Source organism: Clinocottus analis, unplaced genomic scaffold (genome assembly GCF_023055335.1).
Source record: "Clinocottus analis isolate CAN_PGR_092001 unplaced genomic scaffold, fCliAna1.0.p SCAF_13, whole genome shotgun sequence".
Taxonomy (NCBI): Eukaryota; Metazoa; Chordata; class Actinopteri; order Perciformes; family Cottidae; genus Clinocottus; species Clinocottus analis.
In genome coordinates, this window is record NW_027175854.1 from 15,542,011 (window position 1) to 15,557,343 (window position 15,333).

The 15,333-nt window shown below is 46.6% G+C and overlaps 1 protein-coding gene across 1 annotated transcript in view; it reads left to right on the plus strand.

The window, feature by feature from the left end:
- The window catches only part of col5a1 (procollagen, type V, alpha 1), a 70,542-nt gene that overhangs the window by 3,227 nt on the left and 51,982 nt on the right, over positions 1-15,333 (plus strand). The window contains exon 2 of the mRNA XM_068574718.1: positions 11,136-11,303. Coding sequence (XP_068430819.1) covers positions 11,136-11,303 — 168 coding nt within the window. The remainder of the gene's footprint in view (positions 1-11,135; positions 11,304-15,333) is intronic.

A 15,333-nucleotide genomic window follows, 5' to 3' on the forward strand; every position in this document is an offset into this window, starting at 1 on the left:
TTTAAACAGATTTGGGTGCCGTGTCTGGCTTGTTTTTAGCGAGTTAAAGCTTCCAGATGTCTGACTGAATAACGTCTTTTATTCACATGTAACAGACACCCGGGCCTCCTAGTGTGAGACCTCAGTTGTTTTGTAGTCTAATGATCGGCATACCTGTAGACCAAATCCACCTCTTCAAACTCTTTTCACAAGTTGTACAAAATCTGTTTTGACTCTTTGCGCTGTGGTTTATAATCATTAATTAACTAAAAGTTTTATATCTGTAACAAACATCCAACGCGGGACCGGGATCTACCACTCCAGAGCGCTTTGGTCATCAAAAAATACTGAAATAACATTCTTTGAATACCTTGTGCAAATGAAAACAAGGATGGATTTTGGCCAAAGCTACTGATGCTAATAGAGGGCATTGAAAGGACCAGTGGATTGCTAAGGAACAAGGAACTATGGTCATGATTCATGTATATATAGTAGGAGCTGGCATTTGTTTTACCCTTTAGTACGTTTGAGAGGAATATGCAGAAGAAGGCCTAGCTGTTTTACTGAGTGCCTTCACATCTGGATTCGATAAGTTCCATTGTGCTGTCTGCTAAGCCCTCCAAAAACCCAGGAAAAATGTCTTCCAGATGTTTTCTTCCCATTCTCGGTGGAACCGGGGACCATGGAGAAATTATACTGTTGCCATTTTTAAAAAGAAAATACACCATTTGGTGCCGGTTTTAGAGAAAATTCCTCACTGAAAAGGGCCCGACATCTGCAGCCTTATGGCTGTGTCAGTAAAGCTAACAGCATTTCAGTCAGGTTTTGTACATCCACACACAAGGTCATTAAAAGGTTCTTTTTGTTTAAGCCAGCCAACTTCAGGACAGGGTTAAAGGTTGAATACAGCTGGCCTGCAGCTGTTTTTTATTACTCTTTCATGTCTCATCTATATTTGTTATGGATAAGTAAATTATGCCTTTTTTGTCACTGTGTGTACAGTTATTCATGAGGCCTTTCTAGGTCATTTGAATCAATGCAAAATTGAAGAAATTGCATCTTCTGGCTTGCTTTATTTGTAAATATTACAGCAGGCTAAAGAAGATACAGTTGCACGCCTATTTTTCTGGCTGGTTTTAGTCGTCAAAATCAAACCTAATGATGGGATACGGAAACAGATGTGCCTCTCAAGTCATCACCTGTAGCGTCATGGCGGCCACGAGGCTCGAGGCACTGACACCCATCAGTCATCATGTAACTGTACTTCATTCCACGGGGGTCTCAGCGTGTCGTTAATTACTCACCTTTAAGCGGCAATCCCGAGGTCACGTCCCACTCGATTGGATAAGTGGCGGTGAGAAAAAGTGGCTTCTTGTGTGTGCCTATTAGCATGGCGCTGAGGAAGGAATCCAAGTGAGCTGGACTGTGCAGAAAAGCAGTGACCCCGCAGCTCGCATGTGCCACTTCAGCCTGTAAATGCAGGCTTTGTGGAAAGAAATCGGCTCTAATGCCCGATAACGACACGGGGAGATAAAACAAAGTATGCAGGGAGAGTTTTTGACCCTTTGTCTGCGTTAAGGCGATCCTTTGTGCAACACAAATAGTGCATTATTTTCCATATCCTGGACAGTATTTCATCTGTGCCTTTTCCAGACTAATTAAGGGGTCAAATAATAGTTGCTCAATGGTCCTCTGTGTTCACAGCACAGTGTACTGGACTTGCAGCCAGACGCAGATGGTTTTCTCTTTATAGTTGTTGCTTGCCCAGAGCTCGAAACTGCTTCAGAAACCCAAGAAAAAGATGGATCGTTTTGCTCTCTGACAGAGGAAAAAAGAAAAGGGTGTGTGTGTGTGTGTGTGGGGGGGGGGGGGGGGGGGGGGGGACAAAATGGAGGCGGCTGTGTTTGAGAAAAGTCAACGCGGAACACATCAGTGCATAAGTTGGATGCGCTACATCATGATGCAACTCCTCCCCGCTCCTCTGCATTTGATTTGCAGCCGTCTGCTTTGTTGCAGAGCGAGAGAGAGAGAGGCTCGCAGGCCGAGCGCTCGCTTCATCTGGGAAACAGTGCTTTTCTCTGTTACGGGGGTATTATAATCATTGAGCATGGAAAGCAATGTGTGAGTCATCCTTTCCAACCCCCGTTCCCCCCTTCCTCAGCCCGAGCTTAGCCACAGCCTGGGCACTGGGAATACTTGAGTGTAAGCATTTCTTTTCCTACTCTGAGGGGGGGGGGGGGGGGGGGGCACGCACACACACACACACACACACACAATGGTTTCATGGTCACCCCGGAAAAGTTTACTGTCGTCAGATGTGTGCTATTTTTACTTTACTAGGCGATGAAATCAACACGGAGCCCATTAAATCGACATTAACTCGAGCCTGCGAGTTTCTGATTATTCGGCAATACTTTGTAATTACTTGGTTTTGTTGCGAGCTGAAGGAAACGTGTCAGACAAATGCAACAATGTTGCAGAGAAACAACACTTACAAAGTAGTTTACTACTAGTTTAGTCAACAATGTAACGCTCTCTGGATTAAGTTTATTATCAACATAATGAAGAAACATCGGTAGAGAATGCGTCTAAAAATGACCGTGAACATGTCAGTAAATGAAACATAAAGGTCTCATATTGTAGAAAGAGATATTTCCAGGCCTTCGTTGATCATAAAGCATGCCTGTGCTATCAAAACGTTCCTTTTTGAAGGAGCCGTCGGGACTTACATAAGGTTATGATGTCACAACTATTCGGTCACCGCTGCGCTCTCCGTCGTTGACACACTGAACACAGACAGGAAGACAGGAAATGCTGACCCATTAAGAGCAGAGTGGACTCAAAGTAAGGGGTTCTTAAAGAGACAGGCACCAAAACACAGCGTTCACGACAGATGACGAATATATTCATTCTTTTTACATGAAACATGTTCCAGTAGAAACCCCAAATATTATGCACGAAGCCTGACATAGACACGCCGTGTCCCCTTTAACGAGGGTTAACGCGTCCACAGCGCATCATGAAGGGTTATGTCAAAAACTGACTGTAATAAGTCACTGAAAACTCCATCTTTTCCCTGAACGGAGACCAATTTTGTTGCGCAAATCAAAGTCACGATGTCTCAAAGTCCTGCACTTTGCACGCCGTCCTGTTCACCCGCAGGGTGCGGGAGACGGGTTGACTTATAACTTGGCTGTCACTGCAGGATATGGCAAGCAATGCCGTGCAAATGCACTCAGTGTGGGTGTCATTACCGTGATTGATAACCTATAAATCTTCTCTTTATTTTTCCATGTTGTCACTCTTTCCACACCTCACACTTATCCTGTTTTACGTTGCCCATCCTTTCCCCTTCACACGTTGCTCACGCGGTTGCTCATGCATCGGCAATGCATTGCCTGCTTATCGTTTATCTTTGTCTGACGCTGGCAGTGTTCAGCGACCCCTGTTTCTAATGAAACGCGGTGACTCAAGAGGCATTACAACATTTTATTTGGGAGTTTGATTTGTTTTAGTTGCTGAGGGAATAAAAAGCCCTTGTAAATCATTCTAGTGTTGTGTTGACATCTACTGCTGTTGATGTGTGTTGTCCATCTATCGGCCAAAACATTTTAGTAATGATGATGGAAATGTTCATTTGTAAGAGTCATATTGATTCCCATCATCACTCTTCACCTCAGTGAGGTGTTGATACGTGTGCCACTTGTTTGCAGAGGCCTTTATATCCAGGATAAAAAGGAGAAACAAAAGCTTTATTATTGTGCAGAATTTAATATTTTATTTGATTCTGTTTCACTGTTTTGTGTCCGTGTGGCTGGTGCTCATCTCTGAGAGGAAAGAGTTCTTTACAGTCAGGGCTGCAGGGACTATTTTATCCTACGTTTCTTAGCAGTAATCCATCAAAAACCTTTTCTCCTGTCGGAGCGACAGAACGAGGAAAAGGTCAAACCGGAAGAGGGAAATAAAGTTGCTAATGAAGGTGAGAAAAAAAATCATAAACTGAATGAAGCGACAAAACTAAAGGGTGGAATTAGTAAGTACAAGAGATTCCCCCCCCCCCCCCCCCTTAAAATAAAGCGTCTCTGCAGCGTCTTGCTGTGGAATGAGCGCTCAGAGGTGCGCACTGGAATCTTGACTCACTTTTTCCACCTCAGTCTGCGGTGGACGGCAGACTGATTTATCCTCACGGCTGAGAGCTGCAGCTCGGAGAGACAGTGAAGTAAAGCATCTGGCACCCCCCCCCCCCCCCCCACCCCTCCACCCCGCGTCTGTTAAAGCAATGTGAGTCTGGCCGAAGCTCGGAGAGGACAGAGCGCTCAAAAAAAAAAGCTTCAGGCCTGTGTGTGTGTATGTGTGCACAACTATATGCAGAGTCTGGGTGGATTCGGTCTCCTTCTGTGTGCGTTTCAGTCCGGCCGCTTATCATTTCTTGTGTTTCTAAATCTTGATATCAGGGCTTCCTGTAATTTAGTAGTCGGCTAAACGCTGGGTTTCCTTTGACTGTCTCGGTACGAGTGAGTCAGAGCGGGTCGATCTCGACCAGGCGAGCGAGGGCATGAGATGTATGAACTGAAAGCTCTTCCTCTTCTCATCATCATCATCTTCTTTGCCTCTTACTCCCCGTCAGCGGTCCTGAAGACTCTGGATCCAAACTGTCCGATGTGATGAAACGTAAACTGACGGCCGGCATGCGAGGCCGCGCCGTTTCCTCCGGCTGGCATCCATTTTGCTGAACAACAAGGCAGTGGGCAAGCAAAAGTAGACGTTGTGTTTGCGTCTTTAAAGAGGAGGAATGTGGTCATTCTCCTTTCAGAAGTATTTCTGAACTCTGCTGCAAAGCTTTCCGGTGGTTAATCAAGCCGAGGTGCAGAGGTGTGCGTGATCGCTTCGCACCTCGCTGACTGAAAGTTCATGTGTTTGCATGTCGGCATTAGATTTGTGTGTGTGTGTGTGTGTGTGTGTGTGTGTGTATGTGTGTGTTCTCTCACCGGATGTCCATGCGGTGTATGTAATGCGTTCAACCTAGCAAGCGTAATGCCTGCAGTGTGGTTTCCAGGTCGGGGTCACATGACCGAAGCAACAAGCTGAGGTCAGTGTTGACGGTTGTGTGTCTGAGGCTTTTTGTGTGTTTGTGACCCGGTGTGTCGATGCGTTAATACACCTTTATGAACCCTTTGTGGGACGAGGGATCAGACTGTTTGGTTTTGCGAGACCAAAACAAAGGCTGTGCAAACCCCCTTGATCGTGTTAAATTGAGCCAGAGCATCTTTTTTTTTTATTGGTGAGAAGATGAATGTCTTACTTCTTTTAGTGACAGCATATTGCTTTAAGTAATTAGCAATTAGCCGCTGGCAGCTAATTGCTGCATTCACAGTGAGGCTCCAGCTTCAAAAACAGTTAAAGTTTTATAACAGAATCAGGTGAAAGAAAACAAAACACACACACACACACACACACACACACACACACACACACACACCCTCCTTGTCTGTGATGCGCTCTAGGAGGGGGAAGTCTCTTATTGGGCATTCTTGTTTTGGGCTGTGCCGGTTACCAAGAGAGGCAGGGTCCTCTTTATGGCTGCTAATTACTCCGTGTCCTCAGCGCCAGGTCAAGCATGCGCCTGGAGAGTCAGGCCTCACTTCAGGAAGGGCTGGAGGAGGATAGAGAGAGGAGGGAGAGGGAGGAGGGGGGGGGCAGAGAAGAATGTTAATCCCCCCCTCATGAAAAAGTCCTAATTCACTGGTCCGGCACCCCTCCTCCTGTCAGATGAAATAGTGCCGTCTGGAGTCGCACAAGTGTTGTTGCAGAATGTGTGTGTGTGTGTGTGTGTGTGTGTGTGTGCATTTGTAGGATATCGAGGGTAGATGGATAGATGTGAGGAACGGGATCCACCTCGGCTTTTTTGGCTCCGGGCCGAGAGCCAGATTATTAAATCTGGCACTCGAGTTACCGTTTATAGGAGGAGGAGAGGAAAAAAGAGATGCAAGGAAGGGGATTTGCAAAAAACACCACTGCCGTGCACCACTTGCTAACTTTCACCGCATGCTTTGCACTAATTCACACACAAACTACTAATGCTTTTTAGGGATTCGTCACCCTTGTGCTCGGCTGCGACCTCGCCCGGCGCACGTCCGACAAAACCAAACCATAAAAGGGCTGAAAAGATGTCGCGTGGCATTCCAGATGCGGCACTTTTTTGCTCACTAATCTGTGCACGTTCCCACCAGAGTAGACCTACCCGTGGGAATAGAAGTAGACCCTTTACACCTCACCTCGTCTAAGAGTTTATCTTCCAGACAAAAAATTAGCTTTGCTGCGTTGAAGAGGAGGGTTTCACAGCAACACACTGTTCTCGATCCTCCTTTGACAAAGTTACGTCGTAGTCTTGTAATCGCGACACTAAAGGCCTCGTGGCCTAGCGGGGCATTGCAGGCAATCGTTCATGGAGCTAATGCACGGATGAAATCCTTCAAAGGATGCCCTGTATCGACAGCAATTATATTTTGTCGCTTCTCTCCGTCGCATGAAATGAGTAAACGCTCCAGAAGGGTGACGACTGAGAGCCCAATGTGCGCAAAGTCGTGTCATACAAACAGTCTCTGTGTAACCTGCCTCCTGGATGTGAGGGGCTGTGGTCACATGGAGGTAGAGGTGGGCAAGGGGGAGGGGGGGCGGTTTCGAGGTGTCGGTCTCTCGAGGGATCTGCCCGCTAAGTATGTAAACATCTCAGCCTAACAAGGCGGGACTGAGACCAGTAGGATGTGGTCGAGACGGCTTCCGCTGGAAAGGTCGACTGCCGGTGACAGAACCTCCATGAATGAAGGTGTGTGAGGACGTGGGAACGACGGAGAGGGGGGTTTGTTTGGGCCTGTCTCTTTGCATTAGGTCGAGTCACACGGGGGGTTTATTGGAAAGGATCTTTGCGGACGGGTTCCCGACACGTCTGTTATTTTGCGGTCGGTCGTCTTAAACCGGATCTATTACGCTATCCTTTCACCTTCCGTCCGCTTTTTTTGTGCGTTTCTCCTTCTTCCTGTAAGCCCCTAATTGGCCCTGTCCACCTGGCTCACCTCCAGGTGACCCAGAGGAGGCCACCCGTGGACGCTTTTAGATCCATCACGGGATCCGAAAAAACTCGGAAGGCGGAAAGAAAAATGAACGCGAGTTGACTTTTTTCGTACGAGAAACAAACAAAGAAATGGACGTTTTTGGTGAAATGGAACGAGTGAAACAGTTTGATGACGTGACGGAGGGCTAAGTGATGATAGGGGAAAGAGGGGGAGGGGCTATCAGGTGCTGATCTCCATGGGATTAGTGTGGATTAGCAGAAGCAGCGCTCCTCGGCGGGGGTCGTGACACCGTTAGCTCGACTAGATGCTCTTTACAGACCCCAACCCCACAACTCTTTTTCCTTCTTTCTCTCTGGCTGCCATGTTGTTATTGTTATTAAGACAGCCATTCTGTGAATACATACGCTGCAATTGCGCAAAGGAACACAGTTTGAATGATTTATCTGTAATGTCGGTGCAACTAATCCCTCCACTGCTGGTGTTGCATCTGTTCAAACACTAATAGACAGACACTAACCTTCTCCGCACACAGTGACACCGAAACGACGGCTCATGTGTTACCCTGTTGAAGCACTCTGACACCTATATGCGTACTACCATCACAGATAGATAGATAGATAGATAGATAGATAGATAGATAGATAGATAGATAGATAGATAGATAGATACTTTATTAATCCCTTAGGGGAAATTTCTTCATACAGGATGAGGAACGATGTGAAGTGTCTCCAGCAGCAGGGCCGATGCGAGGTCGCGCCCGTATAAGGAAACGAAGGGAGACTGCGACGATGAGGTTGATGGAGGCTTGCTTTGTTGTAACGGCCTCAGAATCACAGACCGACGCCGCGTGCAGGCGGTCAAACCGTCGGCGTATCCTCGACACCGTGAATTAGGTTCAGAGCTCGATGAATCGTTGGAGAATTAAGCCGCTTCCAGGCCTTGTCAGGCCGACCCTGGCAATCGATTGCTTTATTTCCCAAGGGAATTTAAAGTGCTGCTGGATGGCGGCGGGTTTCAGAGGGAGTTGCCGACTGTTGTTGCTTCTCCGCAACCACTGCGAGCGCTGATTTCCGGTCAACCAGAGTCCTCGTTAAACAAGTATTCAATAAAAAAAGTGCCAGTTTATGTGTCACTCTCGTGCCGGCCTCGCTGGAACTGATTTTAAAGATGAGGTCGCTCGAGCAGGGTTTGTTTTTTATTGTTAATATCCGGCATGATGTTTGTCCAACAGATGCTAAATATATTCAAGTTTTAGAGTCTGGTCAACGAGAGATTTAGCAGGAGAACGCTCCGGATTGATGACGCATTCAAGGACTGTACGCTTCTTCTAAAACATGTTATTGTGTTTTAGCGCCTGCTAGACCAAATTATACAGTTGTTATTGAGGTGCTGGACAAGCTGAGGACCACCGAGGAGGGAGGAGACAGGAGAGAGGACAGAGGAGGGAGGAGAGAGGACAGATAAGACAGGAGGGGGGAGGTTCCTCTTCCATTAATTTCAACTGCAAAACAACGTGAAGTTTTAGTATAAAAACAAAATGGAGATTTAATCATAACATCAGACCTTCATTAACCTGCATAGACCTTTATGAGCCTTCATATACCTTTATGAACCCTCATAGACCTTAATGAACCTTTATATTCCTTTATTAGCCTTTATAGACCTTTATGAACCTTTATGAACCTTCCTAGACCTTCCTGAACCTTCCTAGACCTTCCTGAACCGTAATAGACCTTCATGAACATTCATAGTCCTTCATGGACCTTCATAGACCTTTATGGACCTTCATAGACCTTAATGGAGCTTTGTGAACCTTAACAGTCCTTCATGGACCTTCATAGACCTTCATGAACCTTCATAGACCTTCGTAGACCTTCATGAACCTTCATAGACCTAGACTCAGTTATTTAGGCAGTTGTCTACAAAAGTTAAAGTTAAATATTTTGGTTTCTGAAGTCCCAGTCTACAACGTAGATGTTGGAACAAAGCAGATGCTTTCCTGGCTCCTCGAGTCCTTTGCTTTAAATATTCTGACAGCTTTACGCGACTTTCCAGAAGTTGTCAGCGTTCAGGTCCCTGAATGCCTCATTTGCTCCGCAACCAACCCAACGCACTCCGATCACTGAGTCACTTATAGACAAATAATCGACAACAGCATTGAACGCATATCCCATTTGCGCCGTAGTCAATTTGTAGTATTCGTAACAGAAACTACATTTCCCAGACATGATCACACGGTTGCAGAGGAGCGGGAGAAGGGAGGGGGGGGGGGGTCATTAAACGAGCCTCCTTCATCACCTCGTGGTGAGTGATGGGATGGTTTCTGTCCATCTTCATTACGAGCCGACGACAGAAGGAGGGAGCCCCGTCCTCCAGCGGTATGCAGCTCTAGGAATATGAGGCTCTGCACCTTAAAGAATATGACCAATGGTTACTCAAAAGAGTTATGGCAACAAAGCGACGAGTAATATGAGTGAGTGAAACGTATTGAATGCATTATTTCAACATAAAAAGTGGAAGCTGGCCCTTCAAATGTGTGAAAACCATAAATGTCCTGCATCCTTTGTGAACTAAATTAAGTAAAATGTCGTAATATATAAGTACAAAATCTTGAATTCATCTCAAACTATTCATCTTTTTATTAAGTAAAAGGTTCCTGTTATTTATTGAGACGATATTAATTCACAGTGTGGACTCGGCTCGATGTGTTTTTGCTCTCGGACGCTTTGATCAGCGTCCAGAATAAAACAACTACAGCGTTCGAGACGGTGTGACAGAACCCCCACACAGACTTGTGCACATTTGTGTGCATAAACTGCGATAAAGTGTGTTTGCGTCTTTTTCCCCTTAATCAAAACAAGTCGGCCTTCGCCCGTGCGACAAACGGAAGCTTTTTTTTAAGCATCGTTCTTCATAAGTTGTCGTCTTTGTCCTGTGGGTGATGAGTTAATGTAGGCAGCGTGCACTCAGACTTCACTGTACAGCTGTCGACGGCCCCCGAAGCAGCTCTTAAATAGAGACCTCTGTTTAAGAATGTCGCCGCCCCCTTTCTCTTTAGTTTTAATTGATCTCTGCTGAACGCGAGCCGCGTGTAATGACATCCAGCTGCAGCTTGTTGCAGAGTGACGCAGAGTACAGACACTCTGCCCCTTTCGCCTTTCCACCTTTCCCAGCATCCCTTTCACTCTCAGATGGAAGGGAGGGGAGGGGCCGGGGGGAGGGGCTATTGAAGTTTCCCCTCTGAACGGTGTGTGTGGTCTTTGCAGCCTGACACTGGGACTTCTGTACCTGTGTGTGTGTGTGTGTGTGTGTGTCCTTTTGAAACCAAATGCATCCGTCAGAATTCCACAGCATGCTTATCTCTTTTTGTTTTATTCCTTAAACTCCTGTGCCGAAAAAAAACAAAACCCTTCTCTTTTTTCGTTTCGACCCCTCACTCTCGTGTTTGCCGTCCTCTAAAACACCCTGACAGCCCCCATTCCTCACGGGACTGTCCCTATAGACATGGCCCATTGTCCCAGACCAGGCTTTCATGGTGCAGCTCGTTGTGTGTGTATATATATGTGTGTGTGTGTGTGTGTGCATCTGGCTGCAGGAACAGCTGTTTGTCTAGTTTTTTTTTGGCGTGCGAGGGTGCGGTCCAGGGGTCAAACCTTGTGTCACATGGTTCTGACCCAGTGTACTTCTGCGGTGGCCCGGTTACAGCCGGGGACGAGCGGCCTGCAAGTGTGCAAATTGCACGGTTGTGGCCGAGGAGGAGGCGCTGGTGGGTTTAGAAGCGCTACGGACGGGTTTCAAGCTGCAGCTGCAGCGTAACCTGTGATCATGTGATCTATAAATGGGCTCATCTCTGTTTCCCACCACAGCGGGAGCTCTCCTGCTGAGTAACGGCAGCTGTTGAGTCAGCGAAAAAACAGAAAATAGATGCATTTGACCGACAGAAATCATGTGTTTTCAGAGGGATGTATGTTTTTTATGCACTGTATGTAAAGAATATGACATTCAGGCTGCACGTCTTGACACAATTGAAGTGCTTTTTTTTTTAACCGTTTTCCTCTTCCTGTCTCTTTCTCCTCCCCGCAGCGGAACCAGCAGACCTCTTGAAGGTTTTAGATTTTCCCAGTTTACCTGAGGGCGTTAGAAAATCCACGGGTTTCTGCTCACATCGGAGGTCAACAAACGGACCCGATGTGGCCTACAGAGTATCCAAAGACGCCCAGCTCAGCGCCCCCACCAGACAGCTGTATCCAGGTGAGCCATCTTTTTTTTTTTACATCTCCTCTCCAGACCCGGTTCATTTTTCCACACTAACTACTTCAGGTTAACCACTACAGATGTTTTTCTTTTCCTCTTCAAGATCTTCACAATCTCACACGTTGCCTCGGCACCTGGTTCTCTTTATGACCTTTTACCCCACATCACAGTAAACTTTACAAAGGATTACAACATTTAAACGTGGGTGGAAAGCAGTTTATTTTTTGCTCCTACCTCGCCTGTTCCTGCCCTTCCCCTCAAGGCAAACGGGTTTTATTGGCTCCTGTAACTTGATTATTTATGTCAGCTCTATCTTTGCTTTACGACATCTCAAGCCAGGTACGCCTGCTGGTCCATACTTCACTCCCCCGTGAGCGTGTCTTCCCCTTCTTCTAAAAACGCACTCCATGTCTGACCCTTTTGCTGTAAGCCTCGCGCATGTTAAATTCACCTTTTAAAGGCATTTGTAAATGAGTTATACACCCATGTGTTGCATCAAAAATTGCAAAACATTCTCAGCTCTCTACATAATGAGGCACCGTTGTCATAAGGCACAAGTCTGAAGTGATAATTTGGCCCTAAACCTGAAAATTTTAAGATTGATTTTGGAAATTCTTCACATCTCTTGTGAAAACATAACTTTACTCATGTGGATGAACTGTTTTGATGATGGAAATTGGTTCAGCAAAAGGCTTAGGGTTCACAAAAGCAGTGCAATATATGAATAAAATGGTAGATGCATGTGAATAAATGCCTAAAACCACATTTTTTACCATCGTTTTTTGAATAGACGTGTTGTCTGTCACTACTTTCATCAAAATGAGAGATTGACTGAGATAAAATGAGGACTGAGAAATATCTTCATACTACAGATCGAGCTTTCATGACAGCCTATCTGCATTGAAGATACTTTAGGTATAGAAAAAAGATAAAGCACGCTAAAGATGCATGGGAAAAGTCATAATCGAAGCTGCGGGACGACAGAAAAGCAGTGAGAAGAGAGGTGGAAGAGGAGAGGAAGTCTGGGGTTCCACTTCTGCCTGCTTGTATTGTGCTGACGTGGCTTTGGGTTGCTGCTTTATGGAGCGCTGCAGTACTACTTTCCTCTCTCTCCTCCCTCTCTTTCCCTGCTTCTCTCCCTCCCTCCTCCTTCTTTTCTCTTTCTTTCTATTTTCCCCTCAAGTGCCTGACTATTTTCCCCTCTATCATTTCCCAGAGACCACTGCTGCATTTTCTCCCTTTGTGTTTAATCTAAACTTCGTCTGGCGAAGACGGGCTCGGCTCTCTTTTCTCTTTTTTAAACCATAAGTCCCACGAACCGAGACAACCGACTTCTAAAATTATTGTGATTGGATCCCCCACTCCTCCCTAAAAAAAAAAGCACAAAAAACCCTTTTTCCTGTGAGCTAATCTTCCAGGAAGCCGGGATTGGACGGCGGCCCGGCTCACGGTCTCTTTTGGCGACGACGCGTTGGCCTCAGCGGACCTTTTGATCCGCGTCGTGGTTCTTCTTCTGGGGCTTAGCGCGGAGCCGCGGAGCTTTATATGTGGCCCGCCGTGCCCTATCGCGCTCTCCAATCAAACAAATACTGCTCGCCTTTGAAGCTGCGCGACAGCACAGCCCGTATGGGTTTCTGTTGAGATATAATTACACATGCTGCTCCGGATCATCCCTAAATAACAGTCCACATGAGACAAAGCGACGTGGAGGAGTTCGCAACGGGCACCGCGTCGTCCTGAAGACGCAAACGGAGTAACTCGCCGTCTGTGACGTGGTCCGTGTCTCGCCTTGACTTACGACTTATGAGCTCATTTAGCAATCATTTACAGGGATCTTATGCTCATGGAGAACCTTTAAAAGTCGGGGATTTGAGTTAAAATGGTTATTTTCATGCCTGAAAAAGTCCTTGAAAACAATTAAATCCCACAAAGTGTAGTACATTTAGTTTAAAGTCATGGAAATCCATTGGTAGCTCTTTTTTCATCTTTTAAAGAGTTGTGACTTTGTCCTGGTACAATTTGCCTACATGTATCATCACAGCATTCTCCAAAAGGTTCTAAAAAATAAATAAAGCCACATACAAACATACAGTTTTGTCCTAATGGCGGTAATGAAAACCAGCGGCTGTGATGCAGAACACCGTTGCGGCCCTGTGACCCCGTAACCACAGACGGTCTGTGATGATGTGTTGGAAAAAAAGAGAGCAAGTGCAGACATGCAATCATTAGGCAAACATGTGGAAGGGATGATTCATGTGAAAGCCCTGGAAACAGAGGAGCCCTTTCTTACCTTTATGATGTGACTGAGAAGTGAAGGAAACCGGGCAGCGAAGCCGCCGCCGCCGCCGCCGCTCTTTAACTTTCACACTTTCACGCGGTAAAGCTTCCTCTTTACCGCTTCGCTCGAGTAACCCCCCTCTGCGTCGTTGAGAAATATTGCAGTTTTAAGTGTTATTTACGACAAACAGCAAAGGAGGGAGTGATGCTCTGATTGGGGTTAACCATCACTTGTTGGCATTCAAACGAGCTAGCTTACTTGGCATTTAAACAAGCACCATTAGCTTGAAACAGTCAGATGGCTAAGCTAACTTGGCATTGAAACGAGCACTGTTAGCTTGAAACAGTCAGGCGGCTAAGCTACTACGCTAAAATTGTGCATCTATACACTCAAACGAGCACCGCTAGCTTCGCTTAGCCGCCTAACTGTTTCAGTCAGACGGCTAAGCGAAGCTAACGGTGCTCGTTTCTCTTCGCCAAATCCTGATTAGGCCTCGAACCTGACACACTCGCACCCCCTCCGAGTCCTTTCAAGCCCCGTCACCCATGAAAGACGCACACATCCGTCTTCCTCACTTGTTGCCTCTGCAGCCGTTGTGCAATCCCAACTGGAATGCCGCTCGTCCCGCCAGGAAGGATCCGGACATGACTGAGTGACCAATCACAGGACACTTTCTACCCCATTTACCTGCTATTGTGTGCGCACTGACAGACGCTGAAGAGGATCGTTTAAAAAGGGGGCCGGCTCGGCTCTACTCGCTTTGTGTGGCGTTCTCACAGAAAGTTCCAACGTCGGAGTCGATGCCAAATGCCTCCAATGTAAAACTGGAGCCGCGGTGGAAAGAAAACACTCTTTCCGTCTCGTTCAGGTCTCCAGCGACCCGTAGGCTAAGTTAAATAAAACCTGTTTTTATGAAAATAAAAAAAAAGCAACAGTAATTGGTTATTTAAACCGAAGGTAAATTGGCGGGTCGTTCTCTGTTTGGCTCCACGTGTCTCCACGTCCAGGACTCTCCCCGAAAACCCTTTTTTAGAGTCTCGACACCGATGATGCGGACTCCCGGGACGTCCAGCACCGCGGCCCTCCCGTTCCCACCGTGTCCTAACACACACACACACAAACGCACACACACAAACGCACTCACACTGAATGAGAAAGGAGGTATCTCTCATCTGCAGCGGCTTGAGAGAAGCATTCCAGAGAAACCTGAGCTTCTCTGGAACCCCACCAACACACACACACACACACACACACACACACACACACACACACACACACACACACACACACACACTTTTTGCTAAGAGGTCCTGAGGAGAGAGTAAGTAAGCAGGAGGAAGGGTCACAGCCACGAGAGGTTTTTTCTCAATCTCCCACAAATGAGAACCTTTGGCGAGTAAGTGCTACTTCAATTCAATTCAGAGGCGGTTTTATTCTCAGTTTCAGCAAAAGTGCTGCGAGTCATTATACTTTCCTCCTCTCCGGTGCCGTGGGGTCCCCTCTTGACCTACAACTGACCCCCTCGTCCTCCCATCAGCCGGCGCCGAGTCTCTTAAAGTTCAACTCCAGATGTGCTACACGTTCTGAAGCATCCTGCTCTCGCACCAGGTGCGCCCAATCATGCACTCCACTTTGTTGGTGATTGTTTCCCCCTCAAACTAAATATCAAAAGTGCAGGTGTTGTGCGCTGTGCAAATACTCTACCTCCACAAAAAAGACTGGAGGAAGAAAAACCTTAAAAGGTACTGT